At 40.2% G+C, this 18,178-nt stretch overlaps 1 protein-coding gene across 1 annotated transcript in view; it reads right to left on the bottom strand.

The window, feature by feature from the left end:
* Positions 1-15,141: 15,141 nt before the first annotated feature.
* The window catches only part of MMP2 (matrix metallopeptidase 2), a 52,331-nt gene continuing 49,294 nt past the window's right edge, over positions 15,142-18,178 (bottom strand). The window contains exons 12-13 of the mRNA XM_075836915.1: positions 17,599-17,708; positions 15,142-15,680 (exon numbers count right to left, since the gene is read on the bottom strand). Coding sequence (XP_075693030.1) covers positions 15,577-15,680; positions 17,599-17,708 — 214 coding nt within the window. The 3' untranslated portion in view covers positions 15,142-15,576. The remainder of the gene's footprint in view (positions 15,681-17,598; positions 17,709-18,178) is intronic.

Genomic DNA, 18,178 nt, shown 5'->3' with positions numbered 1-18,178 from the left:
GTAGTGAGCATTTTGACCCCCCAGATGTTTCATAGATTTCATTAGAATTGTGCAGTAAAAATTAAAAATTAAATTTTTTTCCACTAAGATGTAGCTTTAGGTCAAAATGTTTCATTTTCTCATCAAATAAAGAAGAAAAAGCACTGTAACATTTGCAAAGCAACTTCTCCAGAGTACGGAAATACCCCATATGTGGCAATAAACCACTGTATGAATACACATCAGGGATCAGAAGTGAAGGAGCGCCATTTGGCAAGCAGATTTTGCTGGATTGGTTTTTCTGCACCATGTCGCTTTTGCAAAGCCCCTTGGTTACCAGTACAGTGGAAACTACCCAAAAGTGACTCCATTTGGCAAACTACACCCATTGAGGAATTCATCTAGGGGTGTAGTGAGTATTTTGACCCCACAGGTGTCTCATAGATTTTATTACAAATGGGCAATGAAAATGAAAAATTACATTATTTTCCAATAACACGAAGCATTAGTTCAAAATTTTTCATTTTCTCAACAAATAAAAGAGAAAAAGCACCGTAACATTTGTAAAGCAACTTCTCCGGAGTATGGAAATACCCCACATGTGGTCATAAACTGCTATTTGGACACACAGCAATGCTCTAAAGGGAAGTAGCGCCATTTAGTATTTGGAGTGGAGATTTTACAAGATTTGCTTTTTGACACCATGTTGCATTGAGCTATAGTATCAGTACAGTGGTACCCCCGAAAAATTACCCGGTTTTGGAAACTAGATCCCTCAAAGAATTTATCTAGTTGTGGAGTGAGCAAGTGTTTTGCAAAAATGAGTAAACTATAGATGTTGCAGATTGAAAATTGCCGTTTTCCACAGATATGCCATTTCAGTGCCCAATGTGTTGTGCCCAGCTTGTACCACTGTAGACACACATCCCATAAATTGTTAAGTGGGTTCTCCAGAATACAGTAGTTCCCCATATGTGGTCATAAATTGCCGTTTGGGTACACTGCCAGGCTCAGTTGGACCACCATTTGTGTGAGGGCGCGTTTTTTGTGGAACGAGCTGTCATTTTTATTGGTTCCATTTTGGGGTACATGCGATTTTTTTATCACTATTTATTCCATTTTTTGGGAGATGAGGAAACCAAAAAACAGCCATTCTAGCACGTTTTTTTTTACAGTGTTCACTGTGCAGTATAAACAACATGTTAACTTTATTCTGCGGGGCGATACGATTACAGCGACACCAAATTTATTTCATTTTTTTACGTTTCACTACGTTCCCACAATAAAAATACTCTTTTCTAAAAAAATCATGTTTTAGTGTCGCCATATTCTGACAGCCAAAACTTTTTTATTTTTTAGTTGATATCGCTGCGGGAGGACTTGTTTTATGCGTGACGAACTGTAGTTTCTATTGGTACCATTTTGTGTTACTTGCAACTTTTTGATCACTTTTTATTAAAAAAAATTTTTAGACAAGATGACCAAAAAATAAAATACTGTCATTGTTTTTTATTAAAAATGTTTACGGTGTTCACCGTGCGGTAAAAATAATGTGCTATTTTTATAGATCAGGCCGTTCCGAACGCGGCAATACCTATTATGTATAGTTTTTTTTTCATATTTTCATTTTTTTTCTAATAATAAAGGAGTTGATCAGGAAACAGGGCAAGTGTTGTTTTTATTATTTATTTACTTTTATTTATTTATTTTTCTTTAACATTTTTTTTTACATTTTTTACTTTTTCTTTTACACTGACCTGGGGACATGAAGATCTGGTCTTCTGATCCCCCGTACGATGCACTGCACTACTTATGTAGTGCAGTGCATCGTAACTGTCATTCTTCATTTGACCGTTAGCGTATTAGGTCCTGCCTCGGGCAGGACCTAATAGGCTACCGTACCTTGGCAACCAGGAAGCCTAGTAACGGCTTCCTGGTTACCATAGCAACAATCGCCACCCGCGATCTATCGCGGGGGGGGGCCCGGGGGGTACAGAGGGAGTTCCCTCCCTCTGTAAACCACTTCAATGCGGCGGACGTCATTGACAGCCGCATTGAAGGGGTTAAATGGCTGCGATCGGCGGTAACAGCCATCGCAGCCATTGCAGCGGCATGTCAGCTGTGTATAACAGCTGACAGCCGCTGAAGATAAAGCACGCACAGCTCCTGTGCTCGCTTTATCTGCCGGGCGTAACTGTACGCCCGAGTGCGGGAAATCACTTGCTATTTGGACGTACAGTCACGCCTGTGAGCGGCAAGGGGTTAAAGTTCAATATTTGGTTGAGGGCTAGACATTTCCAAGGTGGCAGAAACAGAAATTGCAGGTACTCTCTCCCATTGCCAGATGGAGAAGTTACGGCAGCTAGTTCCCACCGCAGATCAGGAGGGATTGCAATGTCCGGAACATTTATGGGGAATGATATTGTTAGGAAGCATCTGTGTCTTTAAGATTGCCATGACTACTGATCTATCTTCTGGGCGGTTCTGTTTACTTTCTGAGCCTATCCCACTTCTCTGTCTTCTTCCTGTCAGGTTTTGGGTGGGGTATTTATACCTGGCCCCCTCCCTCTTTCTTTGCTTGTGAATTTTTCTTCTTTCTTAGGTGTTGTGATCAAGCTCTCATCCTGTGCCCTAGACTTCTGGACTTCTTGGAAACTGACCTCGGCTTGTCTCTCGTTAATTCCTTGTTTACCGATTTGGATTATCTGCTCCCGGCTGGTTCTGACCTCTGCTGTACCTGATTACCACTTGCTCTTTTTTGGACTTTCTGTTTACCCTCTGGCTGTCTGCTTACCTGTTCAGGTATAGCCTGCATTGCACCCCTTATCCCACACTGAACTCTGTTAGAACAACCTGGGTTCTGTGCAGCAAAAACCATCCCGCCTTGTGGTGGGCTCTGGCGAATACCTCAGAGTAGCCTTAGATTCTGTAGATCAGAGTTGTGACGGATTTGGGGTTGCAGTTTTATTTGCACGCTTACTATGGTAGCCTCCAACAGCTTTTTGGGAATTGCGCAATCAGTGATTCCATAACATATTCACAAGCCATTTATATTATTTTTTCGCTATGGAACCTATGCAAGTTTTGGCAGATCAAATGCATAATCTGACTGGTACAAGGTCTGCCGCTGTTTCATGCCGCTGTATGGATACTGGTGATCGTAAGACTTTTGTAAATTTTTGGGAGAGCTGTAACTTATATTTTCGACTAAGACCTATCTCCTCGGGAACGGAACAACAGTGAGTGGGTATCGTCATTTCACTCTTGCAGGGCGATCCTCAAACCTGGGCCTTTTTGATGAAACCTGATGCCCCTGAATTTTTTTCTTTGGAGTTCTTCTTTGGGGCCTTAGGTTTACAGCGTGTTCCAAATTATTATGCACATTGGATTTAAGTGTCATAAACATTTAATAATTCGTTTTTCAATTAAACTCATTGATGGTATTGTGTCTTAGGGCTCTTTGGATCATTGTAATCAATCTCAGACACCTGTGATAATTAGTTTGCCAGGTGTGCCCAATCAAAGGAAAACGACTTAAGAAGGACGTTCCACATTATTAAGCAGGCCACAGGTTTCAAGCAATATGGGAAAGAAAAAGGATCTCTCTGCTGCCGAAAAGCGTGAAATAGTGCAATACCTTAGACAAGGTATGAAAACATTGGATATTTCAAGAAAACTTAAGCGTGATCATCGTACTGTGAAAAGATTTGTGGCTGATTCAGAGGACAGACGGGTTCGTTCAGATAAAGGCTTAATGAGGAAGGTTTCTGCCAGACAAATTAATAGGATTAGGAGAGCAGCTGCTAAAATGCCATTGCAAAGCAGCAAACAGGTATTTGAAGCCGCTGGTGCCTCTGGAGTCCCGCGAACCTCAAGGTGTAGGATCCTCCAGAGGTTTGCAAGTGTGCATAAAGCTATTATTCGGCCACCCCTAAACAATGCTCACAAGCAGAAAGGGTTGCAGTGGGCTCAGAAATGCATGAAGACTAATTTTCAAACCGTGTTGTTTACTGATGAGTGCCGTGCAACCCTGGATGGTCCAGATGGATGGAGTAGTGGATGGTTGGTGAATGGCCACCATGTCCCAACAAGGCTGCGATGTCAGCAAGAAGGTGGCGGAGTCATGTTTTGGGCTGGAATCATGGGGAGAGAGCTGGTAGGCCCCTTTAGGGTCCCTGACAGTGTGAAAATGACCTCTGCAAAGTACATAGAGTTTATGACTGACCACTTTCTTCCTTGGTACAAAAAGAAGAACCATGCCTTCCGTAGCAAAATTATCTTCATGCATGACAATGCACCATCTCATACTGCAAAGAATACCTCTATGTCATTGGCTGCTATGGGCATAAAATGAGAGAAACTCATGGTGTGGCCCCCATGTTCCCCTGACCTCAACCCTATTGAGAACCTTTGGAGCATCCTCAAGCAAAATATCTATGACGGTGGGAGGCAGTTCACATCAAAACAGAAGCTCTGGGAGGTTATTCTGACATCCTGCAAAGATATTCAAGCAGAAACTGTCCAAATACTCACAAATTCAATGGATGCAACAATTGTGAAGGTGATATCAAAGAAGGGGTCCTATGTTAACATGTAACTTGGCCTGTTAAGTGTTTTTTGATTTAAAGAGCTTTTGATTTCTGTAAATATGACCTCCTGATGCTGCAAATTCAACCAACTACCATTTTAGTTCTCTTTACAACCTTTAAAATGTTTTGATCTCTGTTGTGCATAATAATTTGAAACAGTGCATTTTCAGTTTTTTACTTCTAAAAAAAATCTGTTATCATTAGGAGATTTGTTCAATAAAATTTGCATTATACTCCAACGGTTGATGGCTTGAAGATTATACTGACTGTCATTTGCATCGACTATTTAGGAAAAACAGCGAAAAATAACACTTGCATAATAATTTGGAATGCAGTGTAGTACTTTTTTTTCCAGGTATGAAGAAGCATTATATCTGGATTGTGGAGCATTCTTTTATATTTTTGGCGCAGAGAAGAGTATCTTCAAGAGGTTATTCTGTTAATTTATCTTTTAATGCCCAACATATTTAATTTACCTGGATAGGCATAAGAGGTCTAAAATGTTGTGAACTATTAGATGAGATTTTCCAGAGGAGACCTCATTTACCTGACCCAGATGTTATTATACTCCACGCGGGTGGTAACGACATAGAAAGAGTTAATACCATGGATTTTATGTTGGATATGAAGAGTTTTTTCGTTATTAAAAGATTCTTTTCCAAGTTATACTTTGTATTTTTCGGAAATAGTTCCAAGGCGAGTGTGTATGTGTGAACACTGAATGCGTTTTTATGGAAAAAATTAGAAGAATAAATAGGCAATTAATGTCTTTCATGCCGCTAGTGGGAGGCTTCTCGTTTCATCATGAGGAGTTGGAAGGATTCGTTCCTGGTTTGTACAGGGATGATTGGATTCATCTCTCTGATATTGGATTGGACATTTTCAACGTACATTTACAGTCCATAATTGAAAAGGCTGGGGGTTCTGGTGTGGGGGATCATGCTGTCCTTTGGTCGCCATGACTGGTGGGATTTGTCACTCAGTCAATACTGGGTGGATCAGTCACTTTTATGTTCATAATACATGAATGTTTTTTTTATTACAATTGATTACAATTTTAATGTTTTTTAATTATTTATTAACTTTAACCCAATAAAGGACAGCTGCCTTTTCATCCATAATGTTAATTGTCTTATTTATTATTATAAGTGTTGTTTTTTTTAGAGTTGTCACCTATCTTCCCATGAGCGTGGGTGGATATGTAGGTATGCTTATGTAATTATATACACAATGTGCAAATCCAATTAAACATTCTGGGCAGGGAGCCACACAAGCTTGGAAAGTTTCTTTATTTAAAGTACACTTTAATATATGGTGTTTTTTGGAATATTGTAATTGTTTTATTTGGTTAATAGAATATTTTTGCATTGTGCAATACAATGCGAAAAACTGCGACCACCCCTCCCCCAGGCAGGTATGTCTTTGTCGGCAAAACAGAGCACCTGTTTTTGAAGATTTGAATCCCACTCATGAGCCAAAGAAATGCAAGGACATTGCAGGCCAGGGACTGGCTGGCAAATTTTAGAAAGCGGTGTGTATGTATATATATATATATATATATATCAATTTGTGCCTGCTTTCTTGAATACAGAGGATATACAGTACTGTGCAAAAGTTTTAGGCAGTTGTGGAAAATCGCTGCAAAGTAAGAATGCTTTCAAAAATAGAAGTGTTAATAGTTTTTTCTTTATCAATTAACAAAATACAAAAGTGAATGAACAGAAGAGAAATCTAAATTAAATCGATATTTGGTGTGACCACCCTTTGCCTTCAAAACAGCATCAATTCTTATAAATATACTTGTACAAAGTCATGGATTTTGTAGGATTATAGTCAGGTGTATGATTGACCAATTATACCAAACAGGTGATAATGATCATCATTTTCATATGTAGGCTGAAACAGTCATGAAAATCACGCGCCGCACACGGAAGCACTTTCGTGTGACGCGCGTGATTCGCGCAACACCAGTAAGAAGTATGATTGAAAACAGAAAAGCACCACGTGCTTTTCTGTTTACAAACCTATAAACAGAGTGTCATAATGATGGCGGCTGCACGCAGCCCCGCACCATATGATGATGACACACGGAGCTGTTATGTACACGCGCGTCTGAATCCGGCCTAAGGGTAAGGCCAGAGATGGTGGATAATTTGTGGTGATGAGCTCACATGAAACATGTGTCACAAGCAGATTTGGCCATGGATTTACCATGAATTTCCCCCTATGCATTTCAAAGGGTAAAATCTGTGGTGAAAATCCACAACTGCAGCATGCTCTGATTTTTTTCAGACTATTTTTCACTATTATTGTACTGTAAAAAGTTGCGGCGGATTTCCGCACCGCATATCCGCAACTAATCCTCCATGTCTGGCCTTACCCTTAAAACATAAAGGAATAATTTGTCTTTCTAACTTCAACTTTAACCAAACAAGGAGCAACTTTGTTTTTAGTTTATTTTTGGGCAAATAGGACATTCTAATTCCCCAGACTGGGAATGAAATATTAACCCCTTCAGGACTGAGCCTGTTTTGGCCTTGTGGGCGCAGCCAATTTTTTCAAATCGGATGTGTCACTTTATGTGGTAATAACTTGGGAATGCTTTTACCTATCCAAGCGATTCTGAGATTGTTTTCTCGAGACATATTGTACTTTATGTTAGTGGAAAAATTTGATCAATAAATTCAGGATTTGTTTGTGGAAAAACACCAAACTTTAGAGAAAATTTGCAAACATTTGCATTTTTCTAAATTTAAATATATCTGCTTGTAAAACAGATAGCAATGCCACACAAAATAGTTACTAATTAACATTTCCCATATGTCTACTTTATGTTGGCATCGTTTTTTAAACATCCTTTTATTTTTCTAGGACGTTACAAGGCTTAGAACTTTAGCAGCAATTTCTTACATTTTCAAGAAAATTTCCAAAACCTATTTTTTTTAAAGGAACCAGTTCAGTACTGAAGTAGCTTTGAGTGCCTTATATATTAGAAACCCCCATAAGTCACTCAAAAACGGCACCCCTCAAAATTTTCAAAACAGCATTTAGAAAATTTCTTAACCCTTTTGGTGTTTAACAGGAATTAAAGTAATGTAGAGGTGAAATTTACGAATTTATTTTTTTTGTCAGAAAATCCATTGTAATCCATGATCTGTAACACAGAAGGTCTTACCCGAGAAATGCAACTCAATATTTATTGCCCAGATTCTGCAGATTTTTGAGATATCCAACATGTGGCCCTAGTGTGGTAATGGACTGAAGCACAGGCCTCAGAAGCAAAGGAGCACCTAGAGGATTGTGGGGCCTCCTTTTATTAGAATATATTTTAGGGACCATGTCAGGTTTGAAGAGGTCTTGTGGGGCCAAAACAGTGGAAACGCCCCCAGTAAGACACCATTTGGCAAACTACACCCCTCAAGGCATTTATAGAGTGGTATGACGAGCATTTTACCCCACAGGTTTTTTGCTGAATTTAGTGAAATTAGTCAGTAAAAATGAAAATCTAATTTTTTTTCTAAGAAAACTTAGAAATTATAAATTTTTACAAGCAATAAAGAAGAAAAAGCACCCCAAGATTTGTAAAGCAATTTCTCCTGATTACGGCATTACCCCATCTGTGGTAATAAATGGCTGTTTGGACACACGGCAGGGCTTAGAAGGGAAGGAGCGCTATTTGGCTTTTGGGGCTCAAGTTTGCCGATTTGGTTTTTGGGTGTCATGTCACATTTGCAAAGCCTCTGAGGGCCCAAAACAGTGGAAAGACCCCAAAAGTGACCCCATTTGGGAAACTACAGCCCTAAAAATAATTTATCTAGGGGTATAGTGAGCATCTTAATCCCACAGGCTTTTTGCTGAATTTAGTGTAATTATGCTGTGAAAACTTCTATTGTTTTTTATTCTTTTTTGTTTACGGCGTTCACCGTGCATTATAAATGACATATTTAATTTAGTCTGTGGGTCGATGCGATTACGGCAATACCATATTTATATAGGTTTTTTATGTTTTACGGTGTTTGCATGATAAAATCAGTTTTAAAAAAATGATTACATTTTTGTGTTGCCATATTCTAAGAGCCATAACATTTTTATTTTTCTATCAAGAAAGCCGTGTGAGGGCTTGTTTTTTGCGGAACAAACTAGTTTTTATTTGTACCATTTTTGGGTACATGCGACTTTTTGATACTTATTTATTTGGGAGCTGAAGTGACTAAAAATTGCGATACTGGTATAGTTTTTTTTTATACATTTTTTTTTTTATAGAGGTCACCGTGCGGGATAAATCATTATATTTTTATAGTTCAGGCCGTTACGGACGCGGCGATACCAATTATTCATAGTTTATTTATTTTTTTCTAATAATAAAGGACTTTATAAGGGAAAAAGGGCTATTTTTAATTTTATTACTTTGAGCTTTTACTTTTTTATTTTTTTTTACTTTTTTTTTTACTCCCACTAGGGACTTGAAGATCCAACTACTGGATCGTTGTTATAATATCCTGCAATACTTATGTATTGCAGGGTATTATACCAGTCAGTTTCACACTTACAGGGGGCATATTACTAATCGCCTTCCATAGATGGCAGACCGGAGGCCTTTCTTTTGCCTCCGGTAGCCATAGCAACCATCGGTACCCCGCAGTCACGCCGCATGGTGCCGATGTTGTAATAACAACTTAAATGCGGCAGTCGCTATTAACCGCCGCATTGAAGGGGTTAATCGGCGGGGATCACCGCTGTGATCCAACCCGATATTTTGCCCCAGTACTAAGGCTACTAGCTTCGGGGAATGCCTGTGCGCTCTGTTAGAAGCACACGTAGATTAACGGGCTGCAGGCACAAGGACCAGTGTTGCAGCCCGTTAATCTACATGGGGTGGTCGGGAAGGGGTTAATGTGGATTTATTTTTTTTCCCCCAAAAAACAAAACCTCTATGGTTGTGTGAAGTAAGGAAAGCTCTTTAACCCCTTCCCGACATTTGACGTATCCATACTCCAAAGTCAGGTAGTGGAAGTATGATGCCGGTGTCGGCTGTATGTTACAGCCGACACTTCAGAGTAAGGAGCGGCATCGCGCTAGTTTAACTCGTTAAATGCTGCGGTCAATACCGACCACAGCATTTAAATCGCTAGAAAGAGGGGGCGACCCCCTCTAACAGCTCATCGCGCCCCCCGCAACGCAATCCCGGGCGGGGGTGATGGTTGCTATGGCTGCCTGGGGGCCTAATGAATGCCCCCAGATCCGCCATCTTTGTGCTCCTATTAAGCGCTGCCCCCGGCAGGGCTTAATAGAAGCCTGTCAGAATCACGATATACTGCAATACATTAGTATTGCAGTATATAGTGCAAGCGATCTAACAATTGCTGGTTGAAGTCCCCTAGGGGGACTAATAAAAAAAGTTCAAAATTAAAAGTTCAAAAAACCCCCATTTTCCCATTTTCCCCCTAGAGAATAGTAAAACAATAAATAAATAAACATAATTTGTATCGCCGTGTCCGTAGAAGTCTGAACTATTACAATATATCATTATTTAACCCGCACGGTAAACACAGTAAAACAAAAAAAATTTATTGTAAACGCCAGAATCTCTATTTTTTGGTTCCCTCATCTCCTACAAAAAATGAAATAAAAAGAGATCAAAACGTCACATATACACCAAAATGGTATTCTTAAAAACTACAGCTTATCTCGCAAAAAATAAGCCCTCATATCACTTAATCGACAGAAAAATAAAAAAGTTGTGGCTCTCAGAATTTGGCGATACAAAATAAAATTTTATTTTTTACACTTAGGTTTTTACCTATAAAAGTAGTAAAATATAGAAAAAACTATATATATTTGGTATCGCCGTAATCGTATTTACCCACAGTATAAATTTAACATGTTGTTTTAATTGCACAGTGAATTCCGTAAAAACGATGCGCAAACAACAATGGAGGAATCGCTGTTTTTTTTTCATTTTCTACCCCACAAATTTTTTTCCCGTTTCCTTGTACATTATATGGCACAATAAATGGTGCTCCGAAAAACTACAACTCGTCCCGCAAAAATCAAGCCCTCATAAGACTATATAGACGGAAAAATAAATTTATGGCTTTTGGAAGGTGGGGAGGAATAAAACAAAAATGAAAATCTGAAAAAGGGCTGTGGCGGGAAGGGGTTAACAGAAAGCCAGAACTCTGACCTCTATAAAGATTTATTATGAAGTAAATAAGGGCAGAATTTTGAAGACCATTTCAATGTTTTCAATTTGCCTATGTCCCTACTAACAAAAAAAATAATGCAAACATCGGCCATGCTACTGTTATACAGCTTCTGTAAGGCTAGGTTCACATCACGTTACAATTATGTTGAGCTGCAGTTTGAAAATGTCCGCCAAATCGGTGCTGCAGAGCTTTGTAACTGTATGTTTAGGGTATGTTCACACGATTAACAAAATACGTCTGAAAATATGGAGCTGTTTTCAGGGGAAAACAGCTCCTGATTTTGAAACTTTTTTTGAGCAACTCGCGTTTTTCGCGGCGATTTTTACGGCCGTTTTTGGAGCTGCTTTCAATAGAGTCTATGAGAAAACGGCTCCAAAAACGTCCCAAGAAGTGTCCTGCACTTCTTTTGACGAGCCGTCATTTTACGTGCCGTATTTTGACAGCGACGCGTAAAATGACAGCTCGTCTGCACAGAACATCGTAAGACCCATTGCAAGCAATGGGCAGATGTTTGCCGACGTATTGGAGCCGTCTTTTCAGGCGTAATTCAAGGCGTAAAACGCCTCCATTACGTCTGAAAAGAGCTTGTGTACACATACCCTTACACTGTTTCTCATGCCAGCCATTGATTCCCATAAAAAAAAGAAAATTACCACACTCTACAATGTTTTGTATAGAGTTGTATTAAAAATGGTAGTCAGCTGTGCTTTTTCAAAACAGATGACACTGCAATATCCCAATAAACACCAGTCAAACAAGAAAGAGCACCTTTTAGGCATACACTATATGGCCACAAGTATGTGGACATCCCATTCCAAAATCATGGATGTTTTTATCGAGTTGGGCTGACTTTTGTGGCTTTAAAGCAGGGGTGATGAACGTCCAGCCCGTGGGCCGTATAAGGCAAAATCATTTAGTCCAGCCCGACCTCACTTAGACCGCGCTGCCGCCGCGTCATTCGCTACTTGGCTCTATCTGCCCTACTCACTCGCAATTAGGAGCTGGACAAAGGCGGACGGAGCCAAGTATGGCGGCGGCAGTCTGAGTGATGACGGTGTATGCCAGCCCAAAAGTGAACCAGACCGGTCACCTGACCGGAGTCAGTGATGTGAGGTCAGGTAACCGGACTAGTCCACTCCCGGGCCGGCACAGTCCAGTCATCTGACCTCACATCAGTGACGTGAAGTCAGGTGACTGGACAGGTTCACTCCCGTCACAGCACGTCCTGACCTCACTCTGACTGCCGCCGTGTTATTCCCTCCTTGGCTCCGTCTGCCTGCCCTACTCACTCGAAGTGAGGTCAAGTGACTAAAAGTTTTTTTTTTTCCATCAAGGGCATTTATGATATATCCACAGGATATGTTATCAATGTCAGATAGATGCGGGTGCTGCCTCTGGGTCCCAGATCTATCTCTAGAATGAGCTACGCTGCTTCCGTAAGTCCCATAGAACTGAATGCCAGTTACAGAAACAGCGTAACTCACATGCTGTGCTGCTTCTGTAACTGACATTCCCTACTATGGGAGTTACAGAACGGGGTTTAGGGGGCCCCTTTCTAGAGATAGGTGCGGGTCCCAGAGTTGTGACCCACATCTATCTGAGATTTATGAGATTTCCCGTGGATATGTCATAAATGTCCCTGATGGGAAAACCCTTTTAAGTAAGTCGGAACAACTTACTGCTGCTAGTTCTTTCCAAAACTTACCAAAGAGTCGACTGCACTCCAGACTGACCGACTCAGTAGCAACATCATCAATACCGGCTAACATCACACGTCTCACCACAGGGAAGCAGTTCCAGCCATCACATTAGATGTTTGACCAAATATAGCAGGCAAATTTTTAAGTTGATGATTTTGTATGGCCCGCAAATTATATTATAAATATCCAAATGGCACTCGGCAGAAAAAAGGTTCCCCACCCCTGCTTTAAAGGCTATGTAAACCTGTTGAATACTTTTTTCTAAAACAATGGTTTTCATTAAAAATTATTTTCACTTTTTGAGAGAGAGCTTCTGTGTATCCTGGTTATATAGAATCTGTATCTTGCGCTGAAACCGGAATCTGTCAGGTGAGTGGGATTGAGTCCTTCGATGACAGCGGGTCCTGCGTGTCTCTGACACAAAGGATTTACCTGCCTCTGATCACATCTAATATCCAGGATACATAGAAGCTATTTTTTTTAAAGTAAACATTTTTCTTAATAAAAACCAATTCAAAAGTTGCATTAAACACTATAATACATTATTTTATATTTTTTTTAAAAAGTGTTCAAAGGTTTACATAGCCTTTAAGCTAGTCTCAGTCACCTCCTTTCCTCGCCCTGTTTGTCAATCACAAGTGGGCACACAATCACACCAATAGGGTCACCAACCATCTGAATGTTGTGTGTGTTTAAAAAAATGCTATAGAAATGTTTCATAGTCATCATTTTGCTTGAGATTCATTTAATTAAAAGTGGAATATAGACTCCCTCATCCTAGTTCTGCTAGTTAGCAGTTATCTGTTGATATACAATCTTATTTCAAGTCAAATCCCTTAATTTTCCATCTTTTAATATCAGAGCTTAGCAGCCATATTTTCTTACTGCTTCTCAAGACGTCCTAGCTTTCATTTCATTAAGGTTAAGTTCACATCTCGTTTTTACTGCACGTCGGACGTGCACGTTTTGACATGAAAAAAAGTGTAAAAACGCGTACCACAGCGTGTACATTGGTTTCTATGGTCAGGACGGATGCCCTAATGGTGCAGTTTGTGCATACGTTTTGTGTTCTTACGTTCTATCCTTTTTTTTTCCATGTCCTGAAAAGCGTAGTCTACTACGCTTTTCAGTACTTTTCCAAAACGTATACTACACGTATGTTTTTATTTGTATTGAAGTCAATGGCCATGTATGGGCGACATATGAAATCTTAAACTCCACATTCGCATACATAAAACGTGTACGATTTTGTTACCATATATGAAAAATCTTGACTTTACAAAGTTTGATATAGCTCAAGCACAAAAAAATATAAGTTTTTAGAAGAACGGACACAAACATATAAAAACGTATACGACCAAAAAACGTAAGCGTATGTTACAAATGCATACGTTTTTGTAACTTTAATGTGAACTTAGCCTAATGCTGTGTGGATAAAAGAGAGGCATTAGCATGACTCACCACACAGAAAGACATACAAGAGCAGTACTATCAGAGCCTACAGCAAAAGAGTGCAGTTGTCCCCCTAGCAAGGTGACCACCACATTACCTGAAGTCTAAGGCCTCATTCACACGGCAGGGGCACCCGGCTGTATTAGGAATATAAGACCCCTAATGGCGCTATTCACACGACCGATTTTTTGACGCCCGGGAAAACCGGCCGTCAAAAAATAGGACACGCTCTATCTTCGCCCGGGTACCCGGCCGCCCGGCTCCCATAGAAGTCTATGGGGCCGGGTATTACACGGCCATCACGGGGATGTGTCCTGAGTGATGGCCGGGTTTTCCGGCGCTTGCGCTCTATCTCCTCCACCTCACAGCGCAGAGTGCATGTGAGGAGGAGGAGTTGATGCCATTCGGACGAATGGCTGTACACTGTGTGGCAGGGCCGGGGTGTACAGGAGGTGGAAGGGAGCGCTGCGCTGGCTCCCTTCCCCTGCTTGTTTTAAAAGCACCCTGGCCCGGCGACACCTTCGATGGCGCTGCTAGCAGCTGCTGCGGCTGATACCACTGTAGCGACGCCACTATAGCAGAGCGGGGAGGTATCTCCCCGCTCTGCTGTGTGCTAGCCGCACTTTAGCTCCTTGAAGGAGCGGAATCCCCGTGTTTTCGGGGATTCCGCTCCTGGACAGAGCGCTTGATGTCTCTGTCCATATCTGGGCAGTGACATCAGGGGAAACTCTTGAAGCGGAATCCCCGAACACATGGGGATTCCCCTTCAGGAGTTGCCGCTGATGTCACTGTCCGGATCTGCCCGGCCCGGCACGGATGCAAAACGTAATGCAAACCGGCCGGGCAAAATGGCCGATTTTACCGGCCGACACTCGGGCTCGGGAACGACCCGGTCGTGTGAATCCTGCCTAAGCACAGAGACAATGGACTCCTTACTGTCACATGGGTTGTAACTCGGCGACAAATCCTCAGCTATTATTGCATGTACATCTTCAAGAAGAAAACGCTATTCAGGTACATAGGGAGGGATTCTAATGTTGATAGGTTTTACTATGAAAATATAAGCCTTTAGATATCATTGTTGTGTTGTTTATTTTTATACTTCACCTTCTGCTTTGGTTGTCTTGTAAATTGTTACTTTAAGGTCAATTCAAATGATTGTTGTACAGGTTTGATACATTTAGAAACAAACAATAATTGTCAATTAGTACAACAGTTGGATATAAATTTAATCCAGAATATAAATGTTATATCTGTCTACAGTACAATATTACTTTTGTAATTTACAGCAATCTTCACAAGTCTTTAGGCAACCTGTGCCTCTATCCATGGGTATGTGGGTTTATCATCAATATGGGAATGGCGAGTTATGTGGTTAAAGTGAATTAATTTAGATGATTGGCTGCCTGGGTAAAGAACAATTCTTACAGATGTTAACAAACATCTGCCATGTTTCTTATATGCTCTTTTTGGGTACGCAACACATTAAATTATCATATATGGGAAATGAGGTGCACTTGCACATACTGTCAAGATACCAGTGCCAGACTGGTCGTTCAGTACAATTCTCTAACCGGCAATAAAGACCATACAAAAGTAAGCTGGAATACATACAAATAACAATATATGGTTAATGTAACATTGTATCATTCAGCAACCAAGCCAATCAGTTTTTATATTTCCGATTTTAACAATCTTCAAAATCTTATCTTCCATTTCGTGATAGTATTGGTCTTTGAAGAAATAACTGTAGCCTAAAATATAGCAAGAGAAAAATAAGTCAATTGTGGAATATTTTCTAGAGTTGCCAAGTGACACACACATATAAAACAATTTCATTATCTTGAATCATTTTGGGGGACAATGGTTATTTTGGGGATAATGGTTATTCTGTTTATTCCTGTATACTCTATAAGCAGGGGATGTAACTGTGGCAGATGTTCAAGCTGCATGTGTGTGGTGAGCAAAGAAGGACAGGATTCTGTCAATACATTCTGTCAATACAATAATGCGCAGGTTATCAGACAGTCATTTTTGACAAAGACGGCAATGTCCATTACATCTTTTCTATGCACTACTCCTATCATCCATCCTGTCCACCTCTTTAGAAGTGACCAGTGATTCATACTTTTACCTTAGGAATGCTTTTCTCTCTCCTTAACATTTCTTTCTGCAGTTAATAAGGCTCTGTGGACCTTGACATATTATTATGCCGTTTACACCAGGTTTTTGTGCAACAAAATTGAGGTAAAATGTACAACTTTTCCAAGGAGACGTAGAAATAGGTTCTAGTGGAAAAATATTTGACGTAAATCTACGGCTGCTCATAGCAGGTGTAGAGTTAATTTTCTGACTGTAAGGCCTTATTCAGACCAATGTGGGGAAACTCGGACATGAAAAACTGCAGATTTTCACGCCCAAGTTGCGAGTCCCGTTTTCACGGATCCCCAAAGACTTGAGACTATGAAGGGATCCGTGAATACTTAAGAAAATAGGACATGTTCTATTTTTCAACAGACACTTCACACGGTCCGTTGAAAATACGTCCATGTGAACGGCCTCATTGAAATACATACGTCCGTGTGATGGCCGTTGTTTTAACGGCCGTCACACGGACATATTCTACTTTCGTGTGAATCAGCCATTAGACAGTTCAAAATGCACCAAAAAGGCATCCGCCTTTTAATAAATTTGGTGAAAAGCACTCCATCTATCTCCTATACTTAGACTGGCGCACCTTACTTGGTAACATTTTCTTGACAACATTAGTTTTGGAAAAGCCAGCACCAATGAGTCAGTCCAGCTCGATCACAGATCAGGTTTATCCTACCAAGAGCTGAATGCATAACCAATCCATTAAACAGGTTGTACTTATGATCAACTACTCAAGGTGAGCACTGCTACAACAAGGGGGCATCCACTACGTCCAGAGAAAAGAAGGTCTCTACACCAACATATAGGAGAAGGGGATACTTTACTGTAACAGCAGTGAGACTATGGAACTCCCTGCCAGAGGAAGTTGTTATGTGAAATTCACTGAAAGACTTCAAAAGATGCCTGGATTTCTTTCTTGAGTGTAATAATATTACAAGTTATGTTTACTAGATTACTGGAGATGGGTTGTGATCCAAGGATATATTCTAAATGCCATATTGGAGTCAGGAAGTAATTTTTCCCCAAGATGAGGAAAACTGGCTTTTGCTTCATGAGGGTTTTTGGCTTCCTCTGGATCAACATTGCAGGATAATAGGCTGAACTGGATGGACTTTTTATGTATTTTTCAACTTCACATGTTAGTATGTTACAACACCTTCCCCCCGCCACACATTTGTAGTACTGAGTTGCCTTTCAGTACTCATACACAAAAGTAACCTCCTTTAATTATATTGCCTCTTTCATATCCCTTCCCAACAAACCCTGCCCTTCGAGAACTTGGGGAGTCTCTTGTAAAACTGGAGCAACACGCATTTCCCCAGATTTGTCTATTAGAAGAAAGTTCCAATTGGGGAACACATTTTATCCGCTCAGTATAACAAAACATATCAAAAAAGGAATGTTTCAAAATGAACGACCCCTTTAATTCAAGATGGTTGATGTGACATTGTAGGTGTCATGTTTGTAAAGGTGCACCAGAAATTAGCTTTGCTTTTCAATTAAAGTACATTTTCTTACCATTTCCATTGAGGTCAAATACAGCATCTAAATTATCATGTACACCATTCCATGAATCTGCAATTAATTTAGGGAAACCGGTATCCATTTTCTTCTTTGCTTCATTATATCTGAGGAAATAAGAAATATAAAAATGATGCAAGTACCTCAATATTCTGCAATCATAAACAATCAAAATGATCAAGTGTTCAGAATAACCCTAATCCCATTACAATCTTGAAATGTATAATGTATAAAAGAGAAACACAAAGTGTTTTCCACTTTGCCAATCAGTTTAATGAAGGAGCTGCAGTGTGTCCCCTCAATTATATATCCGTCTCAGCGCCGTGTATACAATTGTAACTGAGCCTGGTACTGCAGCTCAGTATCCTTTACTTAAAGGGGACTGTGCTGCAGTGAACTACAGCTCATTTATTCAGCTGATCGATGGGGGTAGCAGGAGTCGGACCTCCACCAAGCAAATATTGATGGCTTATTATGAGGACAGGTCATCAATATTAAAGTCCCAAAATCCCTATTTCACGTGCATTGTAAGTTTCACTGTATGTTCACAATATTTTGACTAAAAAAATAAAGGATC

The sequence above is a fragment of the Rhinoderma darwinii genome, chromosome 9 (assembly GCF_050947455.1).
Source record: "Rhinoderma darwinii isolate aRhiDar2 chromosome 9, aRhiDar2.hap1, whole genome shotgun sequence".
In the NCBI taxonomy this organism is placed as follows: domain Eukaryota; kingdom Metazoa; phylum Chordata; class Amphibia; order Anura; family Rhinodermatidae; genus Rhinoderma; species Rhinoderma darwinii.
Note: the sequence above shows the minus strand (reverse complement) of the source record. Positions and strands in the feature narration are given on the sequence as shown.